The 26,749-nt window shown below is 47.3% G+C and overlaps 1 protein-coding gene across 4 annotated transcripts in view; it reads right to left on the reverse strand.

The window, feature by feature from the left end:
* The window catches only part of WWC1 (WW and C2 domain containing 1), a 149,274-nt gene that overhangs the window by 74,233 nt on the left and 48,292 nt on the right, over window positions 1-26,749 (reverse strand). For all 4 annotated transcript variants that reach the window (XM_025867074.2, XM_073890163.1, XM_025867073.2 and 1 more), the window contains exon 2: window positions 6,316-6,425. In XM_025867074.2, coding sequence (XP_025722859.1) covers window positions 6,316-6,425 — 110 coding nt within the window. The remainder of the gene's footprint in view (window positions 1-6,315; window positions 6,426-26,749) is intronic.

Consider the following 26,749-nt stretch of genomic DNA (forward strand, 5'->3'; position numbering starts at 1 on the left):
GAAGGCAGACGCCTAACCGACCGAGCCACCCAGGCGCCCTCTAGTTTGGGATTTAAAAAAAAAAAAAAGATTTATTTATTTGAGAGAGAGAGAGAAAGCACGCACACCCAAATGGGAGGAGGGGGCGGAAGGAGAGGGAGAGAGAATTCTTAAGTAGACTCCCCACTGAGCATGGAGCCAGATGCAGAGCTTGATCCCAGGACACTGAGTTCAAGACTTGATCTGAAATCAAGAGGCAGACGCTTAACTGAGCCACCCAGTCGCCCCTCCAGTTTGGGATTATTATGAAAAGCTTTAAGGAACAGGCATGCACAAGGCTTGGCATGGGCATCTGTTTGCATTTCTACGAGGTAAAACTATCCAGCAGTGGAACTGCTGGGTTGTATGGTAAGCATATATTGAATTTTGTAAGAAAACTGGCAAATCATTCTCCAAAATGTTTGTTCTGATCTAGATTCTCACCACTAATGTATTAGAGTTACAGTTCCTCCACATCCTCGCCACCCACTGGCATTGTTCATCTTTTTCATTTTTGTCATTACAGTGGGTATGCAGTGGTACCTCCCTGTAGTTTTAATTTGCATTTCCCTAAGGACTGATGATGAAGGCATGCTTTTATGTGTTTATCGGCCATTTGTATGTCTTTAGTGAAGTGTCTTTTTAAATCTCTTGCTTATATTTTTTATTGGGTTGCTGGGCTTCTTGCTACTGAGTTGTAAGATATGAGTTGTTTATATATTCTTGATATGGGTCCTTTGTCAGGTATAAGTATTGTAAATATTTTTTCCTTATTTGTAGCTTGCCCTTTCAGTTTCTTAATGGTGTCTTTTGAACAACACAGGTTTAAATTCGATGAAGCTCCATTTATCGCTTTTTTCTTTTATAATTAGTGTTTTTGGGGTCTTGTCCAAAAAAAATCTTGGCCTACCTTAAAATCTTGAAGGTTTTTCTCCTATGTTTTCTTCTAGATCTTTTCCAGCTTTCCCTTTTGTGTTTGGGTCTATGGTCATTTTGAGTTTATTTTTATGTATGGTGTGAGGTAGGGACAGAAGTAGAGGTGTGCTTTTTTCTATGTGGGCCAGCTGTTCCAGCAACTGTTGAAAAGACTGTCCTTTAGGACACTGGGCTTTTCAAAACCTCCCAGGGAGTTCTATGGAATTGTGTTAACAGCTGTTCATCCTGAATTAGTCATACTCTGAGGGGGTGCTCCCAGGCCCACCCTCCTCCGCCGGTACTCCCCTTCCTTGAGTCCATCACACCCAAACAGGTACCTTTACACCTGGGCAAGATCTTCGACATCACCTTGTCCAGCTAATTGTTAGTTCTCCTTTTTATTAAAGCTATACATGGACACAGCTTAATCAGCAGGGTACAAACTTAGCTACATAAAACATCCTTCCCCATCCCCTTTCTCATGTCCCCTTCCCCAAAAGGCAGCTACCGCCAACAAACATTTAGCTGAGTGAGTGAAACCATGACTGAGAACCCCTTCTCTACCCTCCCTCATGCTCCAAACCTCAAACCACAAATCCATCCCACACACATTCTCCACACCTGCGAGCTCTGCACACGTTCCACACCCCACCTCTACCCACCACACACCCACCCACGTGGCTAACACTATTGTATTCTCCAAGGGCTTTAACAACAATCGTCTTAAAAACAGCCGAACATCTGGAGAATGCCCAACCATGTTACTATGCAAATGCAAAGCAGTGAAGTAACAGTTTCAACCTATGATGAATTTATCAAAAAAGAAAGAAGTGAAAACAGCCCCATACTGATCAAGGTATGAGGAAAACAGTACCCTTGCTGCCTGTGGCAATACAGATTGCTACAATTTTCTGGAAATACTTATCAACCTAGGAATATGGACAGGAAGTCTCAAAAATGTTCATAACCTTTCACTTAGTGATCCTATTTTTGGAAATATACAGGAAATTATCACAAAGGAGAGAAGCAATATGAATAAGGAGTCTCCCTCTGGTGTTATTTATTTATTTATAACAAATATATGGAATAACACAAAAGGTCAGCAATGAGGGCAATTACAGTGCATTTGTTTTATGTGTTAACATGTATCACTATATCTGTTTGATGCATTAAAAATGACCAAATATGGGGGCACATGGGTAGTCTACTGAGTATCCAACTCTTGGTTTCAGCTAAGGTCATGATCTCAGGGTTGTGGGACTGAGCCCCATGTCGGACTCCATGTTCAGCAAGGAGTCTGCTTGAGGATTCTCTCTCCCTCTCTCCCTGCCCCGCCCCCCACTTGTGTGCATGTGCTCTCTCTCTCTAATAAAGAAATAAATGAATCTTTTTAAAAAATGACAAATATGAAGACTATGTGGCATCTCTCAAATACTCATACTATGAAGAGAAAACAGTAGAACACACAACTTGATCACTGATTAAAACCATCTAATCATGATGGGATGCCTGGGTGGCTCAGTCGGTTAAGCAGCTGCCTTCGGCCTGGGTCATGATCTCAGGGTCCTGGGATCGAGTCCCACATTGGGCTCCTTGCTCAACAGGGAGCCTGCTTCTCCCTCTCTCTCCCTCTGCTTGTGCTCTCTCTGTCAAATAAATAAAATCTTAAAAAAAAAAAAAAGAATGCCAACATATCCATCACCAAACAAGATGAAATCCACAACAGCTGTTATCCAACCAAAATTAACAAGCATGCAATGAATAAGGGACATAGTGATGTAACAATAAGAAACATTTATCAATCATAAATGACCCCAAATTGACATTATAGATAATAGACAAAGACAGGAAAATATTAGTATAGTTTCCATATTTTCAAGAAGCTACAGAAAAAAAAAAAATAAAACCATCTAATCATGATGGATGTAAACAGTCAGTGGGAGTACCAAAATAATAAAATGGGTTATGTTTTGGAAAGAGTTGTCTATATTTGCTGCTCCCCATTCCTCCAGCTTCTTTCAAATTCACTGTAGTGAGGCTCGTGCCCCAAGTCCTTTTCCAAAGCTGTCCTCCCAAGTCAGGTCTATCTCAGTCTTCTTGGTACCTGACCCATCAGAAGCATTCAACAGGACTCAGGATCCTCTCCTTGATGTGCTTCCTTCACATGGCTGCCAAGATAGCCTGGTTTTCCTCCCTCCTTCCTGGTCACTCCTTAGAGTCCCCGCTGGTTTTTCTCTTCTCTGCATCCCCTTACTGCCGAGGACCTCAAAGCTCATTCCTTGGTCCTCTTCTCTTTGATGTACTCCTCTGATGATCTCAGCTAGCCTCATGTCTTTAAATACTACTTATATGCCAACAACTCCCAAATAATTATCTTTAGCGCAGATCTCTTTTCCAAACTCCAGATTCCTTTATCAAAGTGACCAGCAACATCTTAGATGTGTAACAGGCCTGGAAGACTAGACATGCCCAAACTCTTGTTTTCCTTCCTAAACTCAGTCCTCCTCTAGTGTTTTTCATTCAATCGATGACATTCCATCCTGCCAGTTGCTCAGGCCCCATGAGTATCATACTTTCCTCTTTCTTTCATGCTTCATATGCAATCTACTAGGAAATCCTGCTGGCTCTACCTTGTCAATACATCCACATCTGGCCACTTTTCACCACCTCCACCACTATGGCCTTGGGCTGGGGCACTGTCCTCTGTCACCTGGACTACTGCAATCATCTCCCACAAAATTCTCTGCTTCTGTCCTTGCCCCACTAAGGTCTATTCTCAGCAAAGCAGCCAGAGGGGCCCTTTCAAGACATAAAGCAGATCGTGCCACTCATCTGCTTAAGACTCTCCAATGGCTCTCATCTCACATGGAGCAAAAGCTAGCGCCCTGAAGGCAGACCACCACTCCATCTATGCCCTGCCACTCTCTAGCCTGATGTCCTTCTCCTGGCTTCCTCACTCACTCTGCCACGCGCACACCTGCCTCCCTACCATCCTGCAAGCTAAATGTGACCACACCTCAGAGTTCTGGCTCTATCAACCCTCTACCTGAAATGCCCCCTTATTTCCCTCAAGTCTTAGCTCAAAAACTCAAATTCTCAACCAGGTCTTCTTTCAGAAGACCATGACCACTGTCCTTTCCCACCACCTTCAAATTCACCCCCGCATGCCTCAGCCCACACTCTGCTTTCTCTTTCTCCCCTCATACTGCAATTAATTAATATACCATATAATCTGTTTATTTGTGTTATTTTTTGGCTTTTCTGCTAACATGAAAGCTCTGTAAGGGCAAGAATCATTGCCATTTTGTAACTCTCACGTATCCCAAGTTGTGAGAACAGTGTCTAGAACATTAGAGGTGATCAGTGAATATTCGCTGAATGAATGAATGCTGGATGGTAGATTTAACTTGTTCGACTGTATTGGGTCTATAACTCAAGAAGGTAATTTCAGTCCATGAACAATACACACATGGAGCACTGGTCCAAGTCCATGGCTCTGAATGCTTGGGCCTCAAGGGTCACATTGACACCACCTGTATCACTGGTTCCATCAGCAGAAGTGGTGTCCTCCATCCAAGGAGAACAACTTCAAAGCAAAAGGCACCTAGTGGCCTGATAACTGGTAAAACTATCAGACAGAATTCTTCCTATGGTGGCCCCCATTTACTCACCTGCCCATACACCCCATTTCTGCCCTCATCCCCTCAAGAATAAACTCTGCCGCTGCCTGCTACTCCTTCCTCCCTTCTATTTCTCCAGCAACTCTCAGAAGCACCTTAAAATCCTGCTCTTGCCATCAGATTTTAATGAGGGGGATGAACTCAGCAATTAGACGCAAGGAAAGGACTGGTTAGGGTCCCGTACATCAGTGTTTAACCCAGCATACCGTGCAGCCCTCCAAGCATTAACCTCATTCCCTGTACACACTCAATTAGGCATATTTACTTCTCATTATCCAGCATGCAATCATGAGTGCTAATAAAAACCTCTGCTACCCCCAACAAAGCAATTAATGCCATTAGCTGTCTCTCAGAAACTCTTCGGCGAAGTCCGCTCATTCATCCATTCAGTCATGAATTCATGCACGTATGCCCTTTCCTATTTAACAAAGGTCAAGTGCACACCTACTGTGTGCCTTACCAAGCACAGGCCTGGGACTGGAGCAATGAACTGAGATACTGTCCTACTTTACAACAGGCAAATGGTTATACCACTGAGTGATGAGGGGCACAGCCGGGTGCTAGTGAAAACCCAAGGAGAAAATGAATGGGGAAGCACACCCTGGCTCCCTAGCACCAGTTCAAATCCCAGCTCTACCGCGTTTTAGCTCTGAGTGTCAAGCAGCCAGTTACGACTTCTAAGTTCCATTTGTAAGATGGGGATAATCATCCTAACATCCCATAGGGGAGCTGGGAGGATTAAATGAGATGATGCCTCTCAGGTGCCTTGCTGAGCACACGGCACAGAGTGTATGTTCAGTAAACAGGGGCTATTAGGGTTTCCTACCCTATTCTCAGCCTTCAGACTTGGCCAGGCACAACCCATTTCAGTCCATTCTCCTCTGGCCTGAATCCTACACTTCAGAAGTTGAGAGTGAGACAGGCATTGGACAAATGGGGCAGCAAATTTCAGAGGACAGGAAATAGTCCTGGCCAGGAAGGTATACAAAGGATGAAGCCCAAATACACATCAACTCTCCCTGGCTGGGGGACTGTGACCTGGATTTCTCCACCTGCCAGACAATATGCTTGTCCCTTTCTCAATCTATTCCTCCATCATGGGCCCAGAGACAGAGACACTAGGAATCTGTACTCTAGATCAGGATACTTGGATCATGGACACAAAGTGAGGGTGGGCTGACCGGTATGAGGGGCTGTAGACACACACTGATGCCAATCCACTATGGACGCACATGTGTGCATGTTGCTAGCGACATGCTGGGGCTCTAGCTGCTCCAAAATGGCCTGGCAATGACACTGACACATCTGCCTTACATGGAAAAAAACTCTATATGCACAAAAAATTGAGATATCTTAAAGAAGTAAAAGAATAGATGCAAATACACACAACCATACAATTGGAACATTTCTGGAATGATACACAAGGAATTATTAGCAGTGGCTGCTTCTGTAAAATTGGGGAGCTGGGTTGTAAGGGGGGAGTTTTAGATTCTATTTAAAACCCTTCTAAATGGTTATTTTGTACATGCATACATTATCTATCTATATCCACATTGACATCTCTATCTAACTCTATAGAAAACAAAACACAATCTGGCTTCAAGAGCCTCTGCCGGCAGCTCTTTCAGACTCGGGGTGGAGGGGGTGTGGAGGTAGAGGGATGGGGTGCAGGATGGGAAAGGGAGGCTGGCCAGGAACTTACTGGTGTTGTGGTCTATGAAGTAATCTCCAACCTGTGGGTCATACGCCTCTTCCCATCCTAGTGGCAACTCATCACTAATGCAGTCAGCAAAGGTGAGCGGTTTGGTGTACCTGGCAAGGGAGAGGAGAAACAGACTCCATCAGCCCACAGTCCCCAAGGCCCTACAGCTCACTGCTTCTCTCAGCCTCCCTGCTCCTCTGGGCTGGCCCAACAGAGCCACAGACGTCGCACTGACCCTGGCTCTGCTGTCCCCATGGCCCCTGGTGTCCCGGGGAAGGTGAGTGCATGGCTGCCGCCGCAGGATTAGATCACCCACGAGGGAGGTGGGGAATCTGTATTCCAGTCCCAACTTTGCCACTGATTTGGGAATGATTTGAGCAAGTCATCTTCCTTCTTTGGGCCTCTGTTTCTGCATCTCTGGGGGTTTTGCAGAAGAGGGTTCAAAGGTTAAGTCTTGCTTCTGGACTCAGACTCCAGCCCTTGCTGGCTTCTTCATTGGCAACTCACTTGCCAACCCCACCCCTGGTCTTCATTCTGGCTCTATCTCATGTTTGTCATGCCCACTTGCCCTCCTGAAAGCTGGCTTACAGCCGCATCTAGAATAGCAGATGTTCCATCCCTATGAATTTGGCCAAAAGAAGTATTTATTTGCCTCCTGAGCAGGTTCCCAAATGCATACACCCACCACCATCCTTCCCTAGACAGTTCAGGCCAAACTGATCTTTTTAGTAATAACCACCATCTAAGACCCCATTTGGGTGTGCAGTGGTGGTAATCACCCACTTGGTGGCTAAGTCAGACAGACAAATCATCCAACTAAATGAACTAAGGCATGTCAAGCCTGGAAAAGAGCACAAGCCTCCGGTCAAGCATTTTAGCCAGAGTGCAGGGAGCCACCAACCTAGATATACAGCTAATCAGCCTGAGTGACCCCTCCAGAAAACCCCTTTGGTTCCTCCCATTGCAGACTCTGCTTAAAATACATATTCAGATGTTCTCCGTCTCCTGTGTGCTCCCAACCCCTCCCAATCCTGGAAGACCAGAAGGCTCTGTTTCATCGCTCTTTGGATAGAGTGGTAAGCTGAGGTACAAGAGGACAGGAAGAAAGAGGACTGGGGGGGTCTAGGAGTTCTGATGAAGACCCTCCCTCCAGGCCTCAGGAAACTACCTTCTCTCTTCTCCTGTGCAATCTCCTCTCCTATACCCACTCCAAGTCAGACTTAAAGCGAAATACTGGGGGGAAAAGAAACGCTGAAAGAGCCCCTGGTGAACAGGACGTGGCGAGTTCACGTGCCGCCATATATCCAAGTCAGGTAGGCTGTGAAAAATACCTCCTGGCTGAATACACGGAGAGTCCAAAAGCTTGTTAGTAATTTACCGCTGTATTGTGGGAGAAAGTGAGGTCGAGGCCAGAGGTATCTGGGACATGCAACGCACTCAGCTCCGTCAAATAAGGATTCAGTAAGCATCACTTACATTGGCTGTGTGGGTTTGGCAACTTACTTAATCTCTCTGAGCTTCAGTATTTTTTTTTTTTTTTTTTAGAGGTGCGGGGATGGAGGGAGAGAGAGAGAGAGAACCTCAAACAGGCTCCACTCCCAGTGCAGAGCCTGACGTGGGGCTCAATCTCACGACCCTGAGATCATGACCTGAGCCGAAATCAAGAGTCAGACACCTAACCCACTGAGCCACCCAGGCGCCCCTCACCTAAATCATTCTTTTTTTTTTTTTTAAGATTTATTTGAGGGGCGCCTGGGTGGCTCAGTCAGTTAAGCGTCTGCCTTCTCCCTCTCCTACTCCCCTCTGCTTGTGTTTGTTCCCCCTCGCGCTGTGTGAGTCCCAAGCAGGGGGAGAGGGAGAAGCAGGCTCCCCGCTGAGCAGGGAGCCCGATGCGGGGCTCGATCCCAGGACCCCGGGACCATGACCTGAGCCCAAAGCAGATGCTTAACCAACTGAGCCACCCAGGCGCCCCACACAGATATGAATCTTACTATATATATTGTTTGTAACCCAGAAAACCAAGAAGATATGTCCTTTCCTGACAGTTCCCCTGGATCAGCACCTTTCAAAATTCTTCCATGGGGATCAATTAAATGGTTTCATCCAATGGTGCATCTAAGCAAGAGATCCTTCTGTCCCCCACGTGCTCAATAAATATTCGTGGAATGGGTGACTGCAATAATGAGTATGTAGGAATGAAAAATAATGATGTATTATTCTATATGTTGCTAATATGGGAGGATGCTCTCAATATATTATGAGAAAAACAACACTGTTGAAAGAGAAAATCTACAGGATACTGTTATTGTATATTTTGCCTACAAATCTGTGTGTGTGTGTGTGTGTGTGTGTGTGTGTGTGTGTATAGAAGAGAAACTGGGTGCTTGCTTCAGCAGCACATAAAGAAGGGAAACTGGAAAGATGTACATTAAAATGTCACCTTGGTACAGGGGTCTTAATATTTTTTTTTACTAATTTCTCTGTAATGTTCATACATCAGTGTAATTAAAATATTTAATAATGGCTAAATCTAGGCCTAGAAAGCAAGTTATATATGTCATATTCTCTCTCCAGGTAGCAGGCACTCTTATTCCATTTTACAAATGAGAAAACATGCTCAATATCACACAGTCAGTAAACCCCAGAGGGATAACCTAAAGCCCCACTACCTGATTCCCAAACGTGAGTTTTGCTAATAAGAATTAACAAGACCAAGTGAGTCTCAGAACAATCTGGAACACAGAGTAAGCTATGCCAGAGATACAGGCAACGACTCTGGACCAGAGGCAAGTCTGTAGGCAAAAGGCGCTGGAGCTTTAGCATATTTGCACCTTTGGTCATCTGTGTCTTGGTACAAAGATGTTCAATACACTTGGATCATCCACAGCTGCTTGATGAAAATATAATCAAATGTTTCAAAGTCACCCAAGTCATCAATACCAGTAATTCACTGAACTCTCTCAGTGAGGAGGGGTCTGGGGGCAGGTCTGAAATACCAAAATGCATCAATTTTCCAGAAAACCATGAACTCCACTAATTGTTCCGGCCTTAGAAACAGGGAAGTCAGAAGTGAGAGAAATGTTAGCTACAAGGTTCAGTAATGTGACTGCCATGAGAATACCCCACTGAGATGCTGACTTCCACACGCAGTGAACACAGACACTTGTGCCCTTCAGGGATAAAGAAGAGTGAATCAAGAGGACCCAAAGTCAGAAGGAGAGGGCCTGAGGAGAAAGGCAGGCTCTGGTTTGATATTCAGGGTTCCCCTTTGATGCAATCTTGGAGAAAAAGCCAGAGGGCTGATAGCCTAGCTCCCAGAGCTCATCCATGGGAAAGAGAAAAGCTTCTATTGGAAGACCGCAACTTACAAGAAATCTGGACAGCAAGATTCTCTCTGGCACAAATGCCAAGAGGGAGATGAATTATTCAGTGTGCAGCAATGTGTCATTCAGAGAATCAGGATGAAGAGAAGTGTTTTTAGCTGCACAAAGATTTAAACACACACACACACACACACACACGTGTATATATATGCACATGCACACATTCACTCTTCCTGCCAGAGAGAACGGTCTGTTTAAACCAGTCCCCTCTGGGAAATGGTGGGTGCTTCTCTGGCCTACAATGTTCCCCCTTGGGCAAGTGCCAAAGAATGTGGGCTGGGAAGAGATGTCCGCTTTCAGATGTGGCCCAGACTTGGGGGCTTGCCTGGAACTCCCAGCCCCCACCCTCCGGTGAAGCAATTCACCCCATTTTAAGCTTCAGGGTGTCCTGGACTACCGAAAACCCCAATCATGAAATCGAAATGCCCCAAATACTGGAGGGGCAAGAGGCAGGAAGGGAAGAGGCCCAAGCAAAAACTCGTTCTGCCTCTTCTTAATTACAAATCTCTGAAGGAACACAAACATTCCTAAATGTTTCACAACAGGCCCTCCCGCAGAAGCGGCCCGGATGTGTCACCTTGGAGACAGGTAGGTTCTGCCAGGATCACCCTATGGGGAGCACACTACAGGGAGTGCACTGGCCCACCTGTGCAGGAGCACTGGCTCCCTGCCCTCCACCCGGCGTCCTGTCACTTTCCTATGGTCTGTGGGAGAGGCTCCCAGATCGCCATGGCCGATATTCGGTATTCAGACGGTGCATCCTTTCTAAGCAAGGCAGCTCAGAGAAGGCCTTTTGCCAAGTCTAACACTGGGTGGTGATTCTCTGGGGACTGAGGAACGCGTAACCTATCTTTCATGTTCCTACTGCCTCCCCAGCGATCCCAATGCTTCCCACAGTAACTTCTTTATCGCCGTCCAGCAGGATGCGGGCCCCTGAGTGGGCTCTCTCCGAAGGACAGCTGGGCGGGATCACTTTCTAAAGGGCCCTTCAAGATCAGAGGAGATAAAGGGCCCTCCAGACTGCAAGCCAAGAACTGTCCAAACTTTCAGCTGAACCTCTCCTCCTGCCCAGGCACAAGGAGCCGGGCCAGCAGGCTCCTCCGCCTGGGGCTGTTTCACATGCCTAGTTCCCGTAGCTTTGATTGCACACCTCTGACCTCCGACCTTTGCAGCCTCACCTCCAGGCTGCTGCGGAGCAGGGCCGCATTGCCAAACTGCCCCTTCACCTTGGGCACCCTGAAGGCTGGGGTGGGCAGGGAGAAAGTGCCATATTGGAAGTTCTCTTCCCTTCCTTTAATTCAGTTCCGTTCAAGCACCTTAATTCATACATCTCACAACAGGAGGGGGGGGGTGATAAAAACAACCATCTCAGAGTTTGTGAGGAGGACTGCGTACCCAGAACACAGCTGAACCTTCATCAACGCCAACTGCAGAAGTGGACGAGACAGACAGGCACCTGCTCTAACACTCTAGTCGGGAGATACACCCCAATCAGGAAGCAAGCCACCGAAGTCACTGCCAGCAGAGATTCATGCCATGCAGAAAAATGCCACGGGGTGCTGGGATCAAGGGTAATAGGGGTGGGGAGAGGAGGGGAGGGAGTGCCAGAGGAAGGCTCTTGCAGGTGATCTTTGAGCGGAGACCCCATGGGGGGAAGCAATGGGAAGGGCCAGTTGGGGTGGGAAGATGTTGGTGAGTTGCGGGGGGTGGGAGAAAGCCACCTGACACATCTTTCTGTTACAAGTGATGGCTTGGAGGCATGGGGATGTCGTGGGTGGGCTTCCCTTGTAAGTGCCTCCCCTATGCTACGCTGCAGAAGGAGACCTAGAGAAGCTCCCTGCCTCACCCTCTGCTTTCCTTCTCTCTCTCCCGTTTCCGGTAGTCCTCCTAGCAACAAACATTTACTGCATGGACACAAGAGCCTAGTCCCATGCCAGACACTATGAGGACTCTGACATTTGAATAAACCTTATCTCTGCCTTCAAAAGCAGCAGGTCTGGCCAGGGAGCCAATGCTCACCCTTAAAACAGGCAGTGACCCATCGCCATGGCATTTGGTGACTGTATATGAGGTGGCTGTGCTACCTGGCGCTGTGGACCACAGGCAATTAATTAGATGATGTAGGGATGGTTAGTAAGCTGCTAGGTCAGCCTTCAGATGCGAAAGGCCAAGGGGTTGGGAAACTGGAGAAAATGAGGCAACAAGGTGTAGTGAAGAAAGGCTGGAGGAAGGAGTCGAGGCAGGAAGGAAGAAGATGGCAGGCAGCTTCACGGTTCCTGGGGAGACAGATGAGCTGCTACCCACAGAGGCTTAGGAGCCCACGGTGGTCTGAAACCCATGCTCAACATCTTCCACAACTGTGGGCGTGTTCCATAACCTCTTTAGGAGGAGTGTCCTTCTCTGTGAAATTTAGAAGTCCCAATCTCATAAGGGTGTGGTGGGGATTAAATGAGATAACCCATATAAAGTGCATCGCACAGGGCCTGGCATGTAAATAAGCCCTGAGTAGATGTGGGTTGTTAACGGGATCTGTGGAGAGGCTTTGTGCTCTGTGCCTCGTGAGAATCATGTCTCCTTCCACCTTAGGTGGTCAGATATGTTAGTGATCCTCATCAGCCTCACTCTTCACCCCAAGAGATACCCCGTGGTGGTTAAAACTCCCAGGCTCTAGAGTCAGCCACCCGCATCCCCATGCAGACACAGTCACTTACTCTTTGGCCTTGGGCATGAACCCTAACCTGCCTGAGTTTGCTTCTTCATCTGAAAAGTGGGGATGTTCTGAGTGATCACCTAGTTAAAATGAGCTGTGCTGAGCCCGTGGCACACAGGGCTCAACCAACATTAGCTGGTATTGTGAGCTGGGTTTTCTATCCTTATTTCTATGATGGGGAAACTGAGGCAAAATAACTGTCCAGGTTAAGAGCCAATACACCCTGCACTGTGCTCCACGGCCTCCTTTCCTTCCAGGGGCTGGAACTGCATACACGCTCCCTTTCTGGAAAGTAAACCAGGAGTTAGGAGATGGCAGCTGGAGGGGGTTTGGCTCTCACGATCTGCTCTCTGGAGGAGGTGTTTACGCCAGGAACTTCTAAGCTCTCTTTCTTAAGAGAACACTCCCCTCCCTCCCTTCACTCTCAAAACACCTATCTCAACATTCTGGTGTTTTTTACCCCCAGACCCCTTTGCTTCCCTACTTTGGTTGAGTTGGTTTATCTGGAAGCTTTCTTGGCTTGGTCACTCCCACTCCTGGAATTCTTTTATGGGGAAAAGAAGAGGAGGGAGCAAACTGTTTAGAGGGAAGGTTCCAGACTGTTCTCCATGCTCCCCTCTCCTCTTTAGGCTGGCCCCTTCCCACACACACTGGTGGCTTACTCCCCCTGCTAAATCTCATCTTTACCCTGCCCTCACTGAGTTCTTGGGCTGGTCCACCTCATCAGCGTCGATCCCCAGGTCTCTCTGTCCATCTGTTCCCGATTCCCTCCAGCTCATGGACACAGTGGTGAATCCGCGCTGATACCCCTCTGCAAACCACTTGCTGGGATTTAAGATTATGGTTCTGAGAACCAGATCGTGCATTAGAGTAGGCATGGCCAACTGACCACTGGAAGGCCAAATTCAGCTGACATTCTGCAGTAGCCTGTTTGCCTATTACAGCACTTTGTTTAAAAGTAGAATTAGCATGACTATTGGGGGCCGCACTCTTGTTGAACACAGTACCCTTGCTGTAACATGTCACTCCAACTTCTGTCTTACCGAAAGGCAACATAGAGTAGTAGTAGTTAAGAACATAGGGCTCTGGAGCTAGACTCCTGGCTTTGAATCCAAGCTCACCCATTTTCGAGCTGTGTGACCATGGGCAAGACATTTAAACTCTCTGTAGCTCAGTTTTCAAATTTGAAAAACAGGGAAAAAATAATACATTTATTAAATACCTACTACGTGCCAAGAACTTTTCCAAGCACTTGTGGATATTAACTTACTTGGCCCTCATTAACAACCCTTTTCGGTAGGTACTTTTCAGACCTGCTTCACAGTGTTCTTTGAGAATTAAATGAGAGAATGCACAAAAAGGAACTTCGGAATACATGAAATCAACATGAGCAATTCATTATTATTTTCACTGCCATCCAAATGAGGCCTCTGATGCAAAGGTGTTAAAGAATGATAAAACTGAACAGGGCATATAGAATCTGACAAATCAACGCCCTTGTTCTACTGTTAAGAAAACGGAGGCACAGAGAGAAAAGACTTGCCCAGAGCCACCCAAGAACCCAGTGGCAGGGCTGAGAATAAAATCTGGAATCGACCCCAGGCCTGCATCACACTCATGACACCAACAGATCAAGCCAATCTGGTGCTGAGTTTGGCTCCATATGAAATGCAGTGAGTATCTGAACATCCTGCAAGATATGGTTACTGATAGTATTTTCTGGGCTAACTGACCCTATGCTACTGAAAGGAGAATGACCCAGCAAGTGGTTCGCGGAGGGGTATCACGGTAAGAACCTGAATGAAACCATGGAGCTCCCACTCATGGAGAGACAAGGCTGGGAGAAGGGCCCTTCCTTTTGCCCATTTCCTCATTGGAGGGTAATTTCTTGAAAGCCCAACACCACAACAGAACAAGGCACCTGGTATGCATGTCTGTCCCTCACCCAACTCCACCCCAGCTTCATTCTCATTCTTGAACTGAGAGCTAGGCTAAGGCAGTTCTGTGCCCTATAAAAGGGCCAGTTTCATCCTTCTTAGCTGTGTAATCTTAGTCCATTCTTTCCCCAGCTCTGAGCCTCAGTTTCCTCAGAGGTATAAAGCAGTCAAGAAAATCTGCCTTGCAGGGTTCTTGCAGAGACTGAATCAATTAGTACATGGGAATGACTCAACACAGCACTTGGCATGTAATGCTGGGTAGGAACGCAGAGCTTCTCCTTTCTGTAGTCAGGATCCTGAGGGCATTCAACCCCCAGTTTTCACTCCTTCCAGTCCCAGAAGCTAGGTTTCCAAGGGGTCTTCCCAGGTGCTAGGCTGTTCCTGAACCTCCAGCTCAAAGAGCAGAGGCCACAGCCTACACCTCCCTGGAATCTGACCATTCCTCTATTCCTTGAGCTCTGAGCCTCACCCTACCAATGCAGGCCTGAGAAGCTGGTCCTTCTAGAAGGAATTGGCCATGAAGGCTTCTCTGGGATCCTGTCTGACCTGTGGCCCCTTCCATGACAGCACAGCTTAGAGCACTGGAAGGGGAGTGACGAGATCTGGGTTTGAATCCTGATGCTATCACCAGGTTAGCCATGCCCTTGGGCTTCCTACCCTCTCTGGGCTTCACAACTCCAAAACAAGGGAGCTGGAATATGGTATCTCTGAGGCTCCCTTTACAGTTTTAGCCTTCACTAATCTACTATTTGGCCACCTGTCCCAAAGGTCAAGAGCACTGTGAGGTTGCAATGAAACAATAATGAAAATGTCTTTTGCTGAAGGCCAATTAAGTATGAGGCGCTGGACCATATGCTCTATGTAAGAGAAATAATTTCCTTTATCCTCACAACTTTTTTGTGAAGCAGGTACTGCCACCTTCATTTAACCAAAAGAGCAAACAATGCTGAATAGTAATAGTAGTAGTAGTAGTAATAATAATAATAGTAATAGTAACAATAAACAATGCTAAACTTTGTTGAGGGTGTACAAAGTGCCAGGCACTATTCAGGCTCCCTTCCATAGACATCTTTCAATGATTCTAAGTGGCACATTTAAAAATATGTTTTAACATCCCTGAAGTTGGGCTGTGTGTCACCACTGCTTACTGACATCTTACAATACTGTCAGCCAGCCTGCAATCCTGATGGAGGTTTCTCTTCCTGTGTACAGACATCAAAGGTGTCCTGGCTTGGGATAAAATCCTAGAGACAACAGTGGAGTACTTTTAACCCCTAGGAGCCAAATGGTTGTGGGGAAGGGTTGAGGAGGCAGTGAACCGACCTGTTCAGCAACATTCCCCAAACAGGAGTGCAAAGTAAGTAGGCTAACTACATGATTGCCACCATGCTGGCTTCAGAGCCCAGCACCAAAGCCTTTGAATTCCCCTGTGGGCCTTTATAACAAGGCTGTGTCACCAACACTTTGAGGGCAACAAGGACGCTATTCAAAGCACAGACACCAATAATCCTGAGTTAAAAAGTAACTCCAAAGAATTGAATTTATGAAACTAATATAACACTGTATGCTAACCACACTGGAATTTAAATAAAATAAATTAAAAAAAAAAAGAATTGGATTCTGAATAGGAAGATGTTTTAGGAACACTGGCGCTTTATTTTATCTAGTTGGGTTTTGGTTTTTTGTATGTATAAAAGCAGTACGTGAATTAAAAGAAATCTAGGTTTGGAAGATTTATTTCAATAAGTAGGAAAGAAACATTTTATTTAATTTCAAAATATTGGGTTATAATTCAATTGGTCGTTTTTTTCCTTTCCTAGTAGCACATAAAATAATGGTGCTTCTTAAAAAAAAAATCAATGTTGTGTTGATTTGAAATAACCCAAAGCTAGAAACAATCCAAAAGCCCATTAACAGTTGAATGGATACGGGGTGCCTGGGTGGCTTAGCCAGTTAAGTGTCAGCCTTTTGGCTCAGGTCATGATCCCGGGGTCCTGGGATCAGTCCCACGATGGAGCCCCACTTCAGGTACCTTGCTCAGCGGGGAGCCTGCTTCTCCCTCTTCCTCTGCCCCTCACCCTGCTCATGCTCTCTCTCTCTCTCTCTCAAATAAATAAATAAAATCTTAAAAAAAACCCAAAACCAAACAGGGGCACCTGGATGGCTCAATCCGTTAAGCGTCTGCCTTCGGCTCAGGTCATGATCCCAGGATCCTGGGATCAAGCCCTACGTCAGGCTCCCTCCTCAGTGGGGAGCCTGCTTCTCCCTCTGCCTCTGCCACTCCCCCTGCTTGTGCTTGTTCTCTCTCTCTCTCTCTCTGTCAAATGAATAAATAAAATCTTTAAAAAAATTTTAAAAAACCAGTTGAATGGATAGACAAATGTAGTGTATCATATAATGGAATACTACTCAATTAATAAAAAGGTACAAACTCTTAACACATGCAACAACATAGATGAATCTCAGGAACATTATGCTGGGGATAAGAGTCAGGGAAAAAGAGACGATACTACATGTTTCCATTTATATAAAATTCTAGAAAATAAAAAATAACCTCTACAGACAGAGAGCAGACCAGTGGTTGCCTGGGGATATGGGTGGAGAGAGAGAGAGAAGGGCTACAAAGGGACACAAAGATGGGAATGCTTGTTATATTGATTATGAAGACAGGTTCACAGATGTATATGTTTGTCAAAACTCATCCAATTACACTTGTTAAATACATACAATTTAGTGCATTTTAATAATCAATTTCTCAATAAAGTTGTCAAGAAAAAATAAAGAAAAACCCCAGGAACACTTGGCCGGTTGAGAGGTAAAACCAACTGGCCTCAATGCCCAGCTCTGCCACTAAGTGACTGCAGGCGGCAAGTCCCTTTCCCATCTTGGGCCGCTATTTCCCCATCCCCACCATGAAAAGATGACACAGTGATTGCTAAGGGACTTTTCAGTACTGAGTTTCCAAGACTGTCCTCAGTACTTGTCCAAGGTCACATGGCCACAAAGGAGGGGATCCTCCCAGGCACCCGGATTTCCTGACCCTCCCCCTGTTCCCCATGTCCATATTCATTTATTCTACGAGCACCCCTCCTGACATCTCCTTATTGTATACAGCAGTGGTTCTCAACTCTGAGCTGCATCAGAACACTCTGGAGGGCTTGAGAACCCACAGATGGCCACAATTCACCCCCATACTTTCTGATTCAATAGGTTTCTGATTCTGGGAGGGGCTGAGAATTTGCATGTGCCACAAGCTCCCAGGGGATGTTGATACTGCTGGTCCCGGCACCATACCTAGGACCCACTGGCGTATAACAGTATCCCCAACCTCATAACTGCAGGGACTCTAAAAAATGGTATCCAACCTTGTGTTCAAGAAATGCCTCTCCTTCTCTATCAAAACTTTCTGCCTCCCCGTCCCACTCTGCAGGGCCTGCTCATGGCCACTCAGCCTCTCCCTGAGCACAGCTCTGTAGGCAGGCTGTATCAGCCCTTTGCTAGTGTTTGCTGAGCTCCTGCCCAAAACAGTGTCTTGCCTGAGGTCCCACAGCCAGTGAGCACAGAGCCAGCATTCGGATCTGATCCAGGAACTCAGGTTCTCAACCACTGAGCTGCTCTGTATGTAGAAGGCCCTCAGTGAGCATCGTTTTCTTTCTTTCTTTTTTTTTTAAATTTTTTATTGTTATGTTAATCACCATATATTACATAATTTGTTTTGGTGTAGTGTGCATTGTTTTCTTTCTGATTTATTTCATATCAAGCAGCTCTCTTCCCTTTGCATCCATTTGCAGACAGAAGGTCAAGCAGGGCTGGGGGCTGGGGCCGGGGCAGTTGGGAGTACTTGGCCTATGGGCTCTCCAGGACCTTGGTTCAGCAGGTGCAGGACTAGGCCACAAAGCCCACCTGCCCTAACTCTCCAACCATCAAGGGTCTTCTGGGTGCCCTTTGTGTCTTCGGGTAGACACCTGTCATCTTGTGCTGTAACCCCCACAACTTCTATCATCTTGCTACCTCTTTTTGCCCCTGTACGCATTTATCAGGGGCTCCAAACACCTGGCTTCCAACCTCCCCTCTCCTCCAGGCCTTTCCACCAGGACTACACTGGAAGAAACCTTTTCAAAGCTGAGCCATGCATTTCACACTAGAGGTGACCTGCCAAAGCCCTGGGAGGGCAGGACACTGTCCTCCCTCCCCCACCACCACTATTCTGTGGGCAGCAGGGTCAGGGTGGTTTCCTGGGTTGCCCACCTTGGCAGGTAGGGCCTTCCCGACACCTTTCCTAGACACTGCAGCTGGCTGGTTTAGGAAAGCACAAGTCAGCGCAGCCCGGCTGTGTCTGAGAATCTGAAAAGCTGCAGATGCCCAAGTGTTTGCAGATTGCATCACAGGGCGCAGACTGATCTAGTCCAGAAGCTCACCTTGTCTGTCCATCTCACTGCTACTTCCTTAGTTTCCAAGTCCTATGTGTAGGACTAGAGTAACTGACTACAAAGGAACTCTGCACAGGAGTTGAAAAGGTAATGGTTTTCACCTCCGAGAAATAGGACTTTAAGGGTTTATTTTCCTCCCATTTCTTTTTAAAGAAGAAAATAAATAGAATGTGTTGTTCCCTGAAGGGAAGCCCTACCTGCAAATCAACATTAAACACCAAAGTGTGCTGAGCTGAAGACAGCTGAATTAAAGTCAGCAGTGAAACAAATCAGCAAATAAAACAGCTATTTCAGGAAGCCCTGGAAAGGAGCAGATACAATATGAATTATTCATTCATACTGCCAGAATGACTTCTGGGCATTGTCTTCTGTGCTCTGTTCTCTTGCTCTTGCTCATGCAGCCATTCAAGCACAGAGAGGGGACACAATACCCTGGCCCTGGGACATGGGTGCCTGTGCGCACACGTGCGCACACGCGTGCGTGCGCGCGCACACACACACACACACCCCACAAGGAGGCCAGGTGGCCACTCCAGATGGTGAGCCACACAGAAAAGAAACCCACAGGTTGGCAGGCGCCTTCAGCTCCAGTGCCAGGGGAGAATATATGAATATCCAACTGGCCCAAGAGGATTGTAGGGAAAGGAAGGGAGAGGGAGAACAGTGTCACAAAAGATCACCTGCATAGTGCAAGAGAGACCATGTACAGTGTTTCTAATATTCCACAAGTTTCCTAATTGCTTGAGAGGCAAGGGGGCTGAGGGCTTGATCGGCAATGGGAGGGATTTGGAACATCAGCTGATCCCCACACTGAGCCTGCCCGAGCTCTGGACATCAAAGGGTGCATCTAGCAGGCTTGGTGGAATGGCTCCATCTGGATTCTGAAGTCATCAGTCCTCCTTGCTGCCTGACTATAGAAGAAGCTCTGCTATATATCTTATATCCATCCAGGTGAGCTTGGCCAAGTCCCTTCCCCTCCTGGGGCCTCTGTTTCCCCAACAATGAAACGAGGAGGACGGACTCCATCTCAACCAACTCTTCCAGGTCTCGCATTTCGTGGTGCCATTTTGTCATGAAAATCTAGTATGCAAAGGGTGACTTGCATGATCCTCTGTAAGGACCCAGTGTCAAAACCCTCAGAGAGTAATAATACGAGCACATGCTCAATCCCTTACATGTATGACATGGCATTAAGTTTTCACAGCAAGCCATGTAAGTAGCTCCTATGATAATCCCCCGGCATAAATGAGTGGAACCTTAGAGAACGATATGGAGTTGTCCAAGGTTGCTCAGCTGGTAAGAGGCAGATTGAGGATTTGAATTTAGATCTTAGCGACTATTCAAAAACTGAGTAGAAATCGCTGACTACACCATTGGGTGGCCAGAAGAAGGGATTTTTTTAAATACCAAGGAATTTAAAACTACTCCCTAGAGGTTTAAACAATAAAGTCTGGGAAGAAGGGAAAACTGTGGGACTATTTTTATCCCCAGCTACAAACTGGACATTAGGAATTTTATGGGAATACCATGGGTGAGGCTGTAGGAGACAAAGAGGAAAAGAACTGTGTATTAGATAAACTGAAAGAGATGCTCATCTTGGAGCCCCAGGAGCAGAAGTCAAGGCTGATGACCGACAAAACAGGAGTCAGAGAAGCACCCGAGTCCTCAAAGAGAAAGGGCCTCAAAAACTTCATCACTTGTCTCACCGCTGTTTTCAGCCTACCCAGGTGGAAAGTTTCATACACAGAGATGTTCAATGCAGCATTATTTATCATACAAAAAAAAAAATGGACACAGCCTCAAAATCAATAGGGAATAGGTAAACTATATAGGGACTGAATGGTTGGTAATAACCATTTGATGCAACTGTTTGAAATGTACGCTCACGAAGCCTTTTGATGATAGAGGAAAGAGTGCTTATATTACAGAATTTAAAAAGAAATAAAACAGCAGGATATAAAACTGTGTGTGCAGCACAATCTTACCCACCTGCAAGAAAAAGGGAAAATGACAAGGAAAAATGCCAAAATGTTGACAGTGTTCATCTTTCAGTGGAGGGGGCAATGTTTAGGGATTTTTTTTCCCCTCCTGCTTTTATAATCAGAAAAAAAGACAGAAAAAATACTAAAATTACCAAGTACATTTTTTTACACAACTTGAGTTCTTCTATTTAGAACCTCTTACTACCTCTTCATTAAAAAAAAGGTCATTCCAAAATGAACCCTAATTTTCTTAGAGAAAAATGCAAAGTATAGAAAAATATTAAAACATTGAAAGAAAACAAACCTCAACACTCGTTATATGATCCTTGCTGAGAAGTGGAGCCATGACACCGAGTGGAGGCTGGTGAGACTCCCATATGGCCCTGGGCTGGCTGCCAGGAGAGGAACTCACCCAGCCCTCCTCGGTCACCTCCCCAGAGCCTGTGGACCCGCAAGGGACCAGCCCGGGAGGCTGTCTAGGGGCTGATGTGAAAGGCCCTGGGGAGACCTGACAATGATTTCTAGATCCTCCCCCCAAAGGCATCTGGGTAGGCAAACAGAAAAATCCCAAACCATTATCAGTCACCCCAAATTACAACCAGTTAGGTTTCGCTGGAGGAGTGCTTAGTGGAGGGTAATAAATAGGGGACAGCTTGGAATATTTTGTGTCAAACAGAACGCTGATGGGGCTCAGACCAGCCCGTGACAACACAAACTGTGGTAAGAATAGCCTGACAGAATACTCGGCCATAGGAGCTGTTAAAACAACTCTCACCCACCCACGCCCCTGAACACCTCTGCCATGACAAGGTTCTGGCTCAGACAAATGGCAGCTTCCTGCTGCTTCTGGTGAGGACATGGTTTCAAGACCACTCCATGCGTACTCCACACTATTTCACACATTCCATGCCTTTCTCCTTGCTGTTCCTGCTGCCCAGAACACCTTTTGGTCTGGGCACCTGTTGATCTAAAGCAAGGGTTGAAGAGTTCTTTCTTTACCATATATGTCCTTTTATTGTTTGTGCGTCTGCCACCTCCACGAGTTTTAAGAGGGCCTGAGCGGTGTCTTACCAATCACGGTAACCTCAACATCTTACGTGAGTGAGCACTCACCGAATGAATACGCGAACTCATAAAAGAACAACGGAGGAAGGAAAAATTTCACCAGAATGCCCAGCAGGGTTCACAGCGAGGCCTTCTGCCTTCCAAAGTTTTGCTTGACCTAACAAAGGGAAATTTGCAAATGAAGAAATCCTTCAGGGTCCTCAAAGTACTTCCGCATGCCTGACCTTATTTGATTCGCAAATCACCATTAGTGAAACAGCATCCGTACCATCATCATGGCTCCCCCATTTTACAGATGAGCAAACCGGACACTCTGAGACTTTACTCACCTGACAGGGCTTCCAGGGCCCTGGTCTATGCCAGGATTGGACACAGGCCACCTGAGCCTGGGCCCAGGGCTTGCTCGCCTCTACCACAAACTCTCTCAGTAGGTCTCCTTCCTCATTCCCAGCTGGTAACTGGAGAAGTGTGGCAACAGCCAGTTCTCCTTCCCTGGGGAGGGCACATCCCGCTGGGTAGCCACAGAAGCCTCCGGCCCCTCCTCCCCTTTCATTCCCATGAGTATCATCAGCAGCACACAGAAGTGAGTCTCTCTGGCACAGGCATTCTGTGACCCTTGGACGGTCCTGAGGGAAGGAGCTGACGCCTGCGGGTGGGAAGGATCCCTGTGGATTGTCTGTGGGTTTCAGCTACTGGGGAGCCACGGGCGCCATCACCACAGATGATCCCCAGACCGGAGCAGGGCTTGGGCTGGGGCCTCTCCCAGCCTAGCTGACGTGGAGGGCCCTTGCCTGACACTGATGGACTACTATTGCTCCTTTTCCACGGACAGCAACAGAGGAGCCTGGAGCCCACCTAGGTCAGGGGAGTGGGCCAGGCCTTTGGGACCACAGAGCGCTGGTTTCCCAGCTGTGAGAGCTTATGTCAGACTCTTCCCCTCTGTGGGCCCCATGCAGTGGGCGCCCCCGCACGGAACAGGGCTCAACAGTGTGGGCTCCTGTGCTTCCTTCTACTTCCCATCTCTGTCTTTGCTTATTGACATGCTGACTGCCTGTCTCGTCTTTCCCACGAAAACAGAGCTGACCTGCCCAGCTCACTGCTGCTGTCTTACCACAACATGCAGCATAGAGGTGGTTCCTATCTGCCGGATGAACGAAACACAGGACTTGTGAGCAGCCCTTCCTTTCCAAGGGGAAAGGTTTTGAGTTTGTGGGGGCTTTCTGGGGTCTTTTTTTCCCTCTTTCCCTCCCTCCCAGGTAAAGTCATTGAACCCAACACTTACAAAGGCAGCCCCAGCCTCCTGCAAAGAGTCCCAGAGGCACAAAGCACACAGCCCACACACCACGGCCTGTTACAGGCTCACCCTTGAACTCAATGCCCTCCATAAGCGCCAAGGCAAACTGAAAACTCCCCAAAGAACAGGCCCTGCGAGCCCTCCTTGTGAAGCCTTTGAACTGATAGAACCAAAACAGGTCCACAGAGGGGAAACTCGCCAACGGAGCGGACTCCGTGGGCATCCAGCAACACTTTTCTGCAGACGGGCAGGAGTCAGACCCTGTAACTGGGTTCACTGAACACCCAAACATCCTGGGAACTTCAGGAATATTTATTTTGTACAAAGGATACTGCTAGTGCCAGGCACGACCCAGGTTCCCAAAAAATATAGAATGGAGGAGAGAGAGGATAATTTTTTAAAAAGTAAGCTAAAATATATTTCAGAAATTTATCCAACTACTTGAAATTTTGCTTTTCCCTAGAGAACATACAAACCAATGAGAAAGGATTTAACAATTGAACCCCTATCTGCTCAAGGGCATCAATCTTGAAAAACATTCATTTTTGAAAGAGCCTAAGCTAATGATCAAGTATCTTTTTACACAGCTACTATATGCCTAGTGCCAAATCCTACATGAGCTTAAAATCCCGGGAAATAAACACATAAACATATTCATTCACACATTTTATATATATATACATATATATATATATAATGGAGGAATGAAAACAATGAAGACTTTGTTCAAAACGAAACTTTCATGAAAGGTGCCACAGGATTCCCAAAAGGGAGAGATCCCTGCATGCTGGACTGTTCCCAGGAGGCTCCTGAAAGGAAGCAGGAAGTAGCCTGGTCCCTAAGGGCAGTGACTGTTCAACCAAATAAATCACAGTGTATGTCTCCATCCTTCACAACCATTTACTGCACAGGAGAGGAAGCTAGGCCCGAGAGGGGCTGTGATCGGCCTGATGGCACGCAACTGTGGAGGTTCAGCCAGCCAGACCTGGTGCAAAGGCAAAGGCTCCCTTGGGGGCCTGGGGCGGCAAACGGCAACAGCCCTCATCCTTTGGGGTGGGAGATGAGAAGCCTGGGCAAGGTCAAAGCTGGCTGATGCCAGAAGCAGGGCTGTCCTCTGTTTGTACATTGGTAACTTCTTGTCTCTTTACTTAAGAACTTTACATGCAAAGGGCAAGATCTGCCTCAGGGTCTGGAAGAACAGCAAGGGACTGGAAGAAAATTCTGGAAGGAAGAGCCAGGCTGCTGGCGGTGTAGCTCCAAGGAAGCTTGGTGGGATGGGGGTAGGGGGGAGGTCAGTGCCTCATCTTAGGGAAGGCAGGAGAAGGAGGTAAGCAAACCTGCTCAGGGGAGTCTGGGAGGCCCAGGGATGAGAGGTAGCATGGCAGGGGCTGTCCCCGGCCCCCTGGCAGGGCCCAAAATATAGACAGGGGTTTCCAAGTGGGAGAGAAGGCTGCTAGTGAAGTGGAAGGAATAGGTGGGCTTTGGAGCACACAGGTCTGGGTTCGAATCTGAGCTCAGTCATGTACCAGCTGATACAACTTCAACTCATTAGTAATCATGGCAGTGACAGTGCTCATTTTCAGATGATTACCATTTGGCAAGCACTGACCTAAGAGTTACATATACTAACTCAGGGTAATCCTCACAGCAATCCCATGAGAAGATTCTACTTTGTATAATTAAGGATTGTTCTCTGCATTTTAGATGGAAATGAGGCCTGGAGAGGCTAAGCCAGTTGCTCAGGGCCCTGCAAACAGCAAGTGGCAGAGCTGGGATTTCAGCCTGGGCAGGCAGTTTCTGTGCTCTCTTAACCACCCGGCACCACGCGATGAGTAAAACAGGGAATACATGTATTAATACCATGCAAAGTTATTCTGACAATCAGAAAAGAGAAGAGTCGGAGGTCTTGGCACCCAGCTGGAACTCAATGACTGACACCAGAACAGTCAGTGGACAAACTCAAAGCACCGCCGAGGCCACCTGAGGCACAGGAAACAGCTATGGAGGCCCTCCTGTGCGGTTCTTGCTTCGTCAGGGTTATTTGATCACCTGGCATGGACATCCCGTTTTTCAGATGATGAAACTAAGGCTCAGGGAGGTTAACCTGCTTAAAGTCACAGAGCTGGGAGACAATCGGGACAGGAAGCCAACAATGTCTCAACTACTGGTTATACTCAGTAAGCATGCGTATTTTTCAAATTGTGTTCATTCATGTTTACTGAGCTCGCCCCATGCCAGGTTGTGTGCTTAGCACTCTCCGTGCCCTGGCTCATTTTACACTCCCAACCATCCTTGAGGTGGGTACTCAGATTACTGCCAGGTCACCGAGAAAGGGGTCCGACAGCTGGGAAGGAGCAGCTCTGGGGTGTGCATCCCCATTGGCTTCTACTACACAGCTGCCACTCCAGGATGACTGGGCAGAGAATGCGGACCCAACCAGGGTGGAGAGCATGCAGGGAATGAGGAGGTCACTGGGCAGACATCCTGGCCTCAGCTCTGAATGGACAGTCCACTAATCAACACCGTTAGGATCCAAGTATAAACGGGATACCTGAGTGGGCAGAAACAGCACAGCCGTGGGCAGGCCTCAGAAATGCCTCGCCGCACGTCGAGGCCCCTGCACCCCTCACCGGGTGCCCAGGGAGCACCCTCTTCCGGTCTTCCAGCATTTCCTCTGGGCCCTCCTTCCCTCACGTCCTGCCTGACAGCACTTTCATTTGTGTTCTGCTGCTTTTGTCTCTCCTTCTAGAATGGAAGTCGCTTCGAGGCAAGGTGTATGTTGGATTCACTTCTGAATGTCATCAGTATTTTACATATCCCGTGTGTGCACTACACTTCTTGGTGGCACACAGGACAATTTCACAATTTTCACATACAAGGCACTGGATCTCTCGGTGAGAAAATGGATACCCTTTTCAGTTCCCCTTCAGCTTTTCAGATTCCAGTGAGAACAGAGTCTCAGTCTGGTGACACTGTGTCTTTAGCCTCCAACATCTTCCAGGCTCCCTTTTTCATGAAGCAAGATCGTGCCCCAGGCTCACAGCCTCCCTGTCAGCTAGCAGCTAGGGATTGAGAACATCATTTTGCTTCATGGCTTTTGCCAACAACTGGGAAGAGGGTGCCCCAATGACTGAGGTTTGGAAAACCCCTAAACCCCCTATCTGCAAGGTCTTCGGTGTTAATGAGCATTGTTGAACAAATCACTGAGTAATCCAGTGTGCTGAAGAATGAGTGAATGGATGAATGAATGATCGTGATAACGACTGGTTCACTTCCATCCCCCCGCCCCTCCCCATCCTGCCCTCACCAGATGCCATTCATCTCTGAGTGCAGAAAAAGAGAGCACTGCTTAAAAGTAGAGGGCCCAGGGTATGTGGGGAAGTTAATCCACAGGAGGAGCTCTCGACTTCTGTCCGGATGCCCACCAGCCTGCTGGACTGGCCCTGGGGACCAGCAGGGGAAGGTATGAAAGACAGCTGTTGGGATTTTGACACCGAACACCCATTTCTACCTCTTTGGGTGAGCACACTGCCAATTTTCTGGGGCAATCACCTCTCTAGGATTCTTCAGCCCATGTGCTTCAGTTGGGAAGTGATTTCACCCCAGCTCTGGAGATGGGCGTTTGATGTGGGC

Source organism: Callorhinus ursinus, unplaced genomic scaffold, assembly GCF_003265705.2.
Source record: "Callorhinus ursinus isolate GAN/ISIS: 27379988/994484 unplaced genomic scaffold, GSC_fseal_2.0 scaffold3, whole genome shotgun sequence".
In the NCBI taxonomy this organism is placed as follows: domain Eukaryota; kingdom Metazoa; phylum Chordata; class Mammalia; order Carnivora; family Otariidae; genus Callorhinus; species Callorhinus ursinus.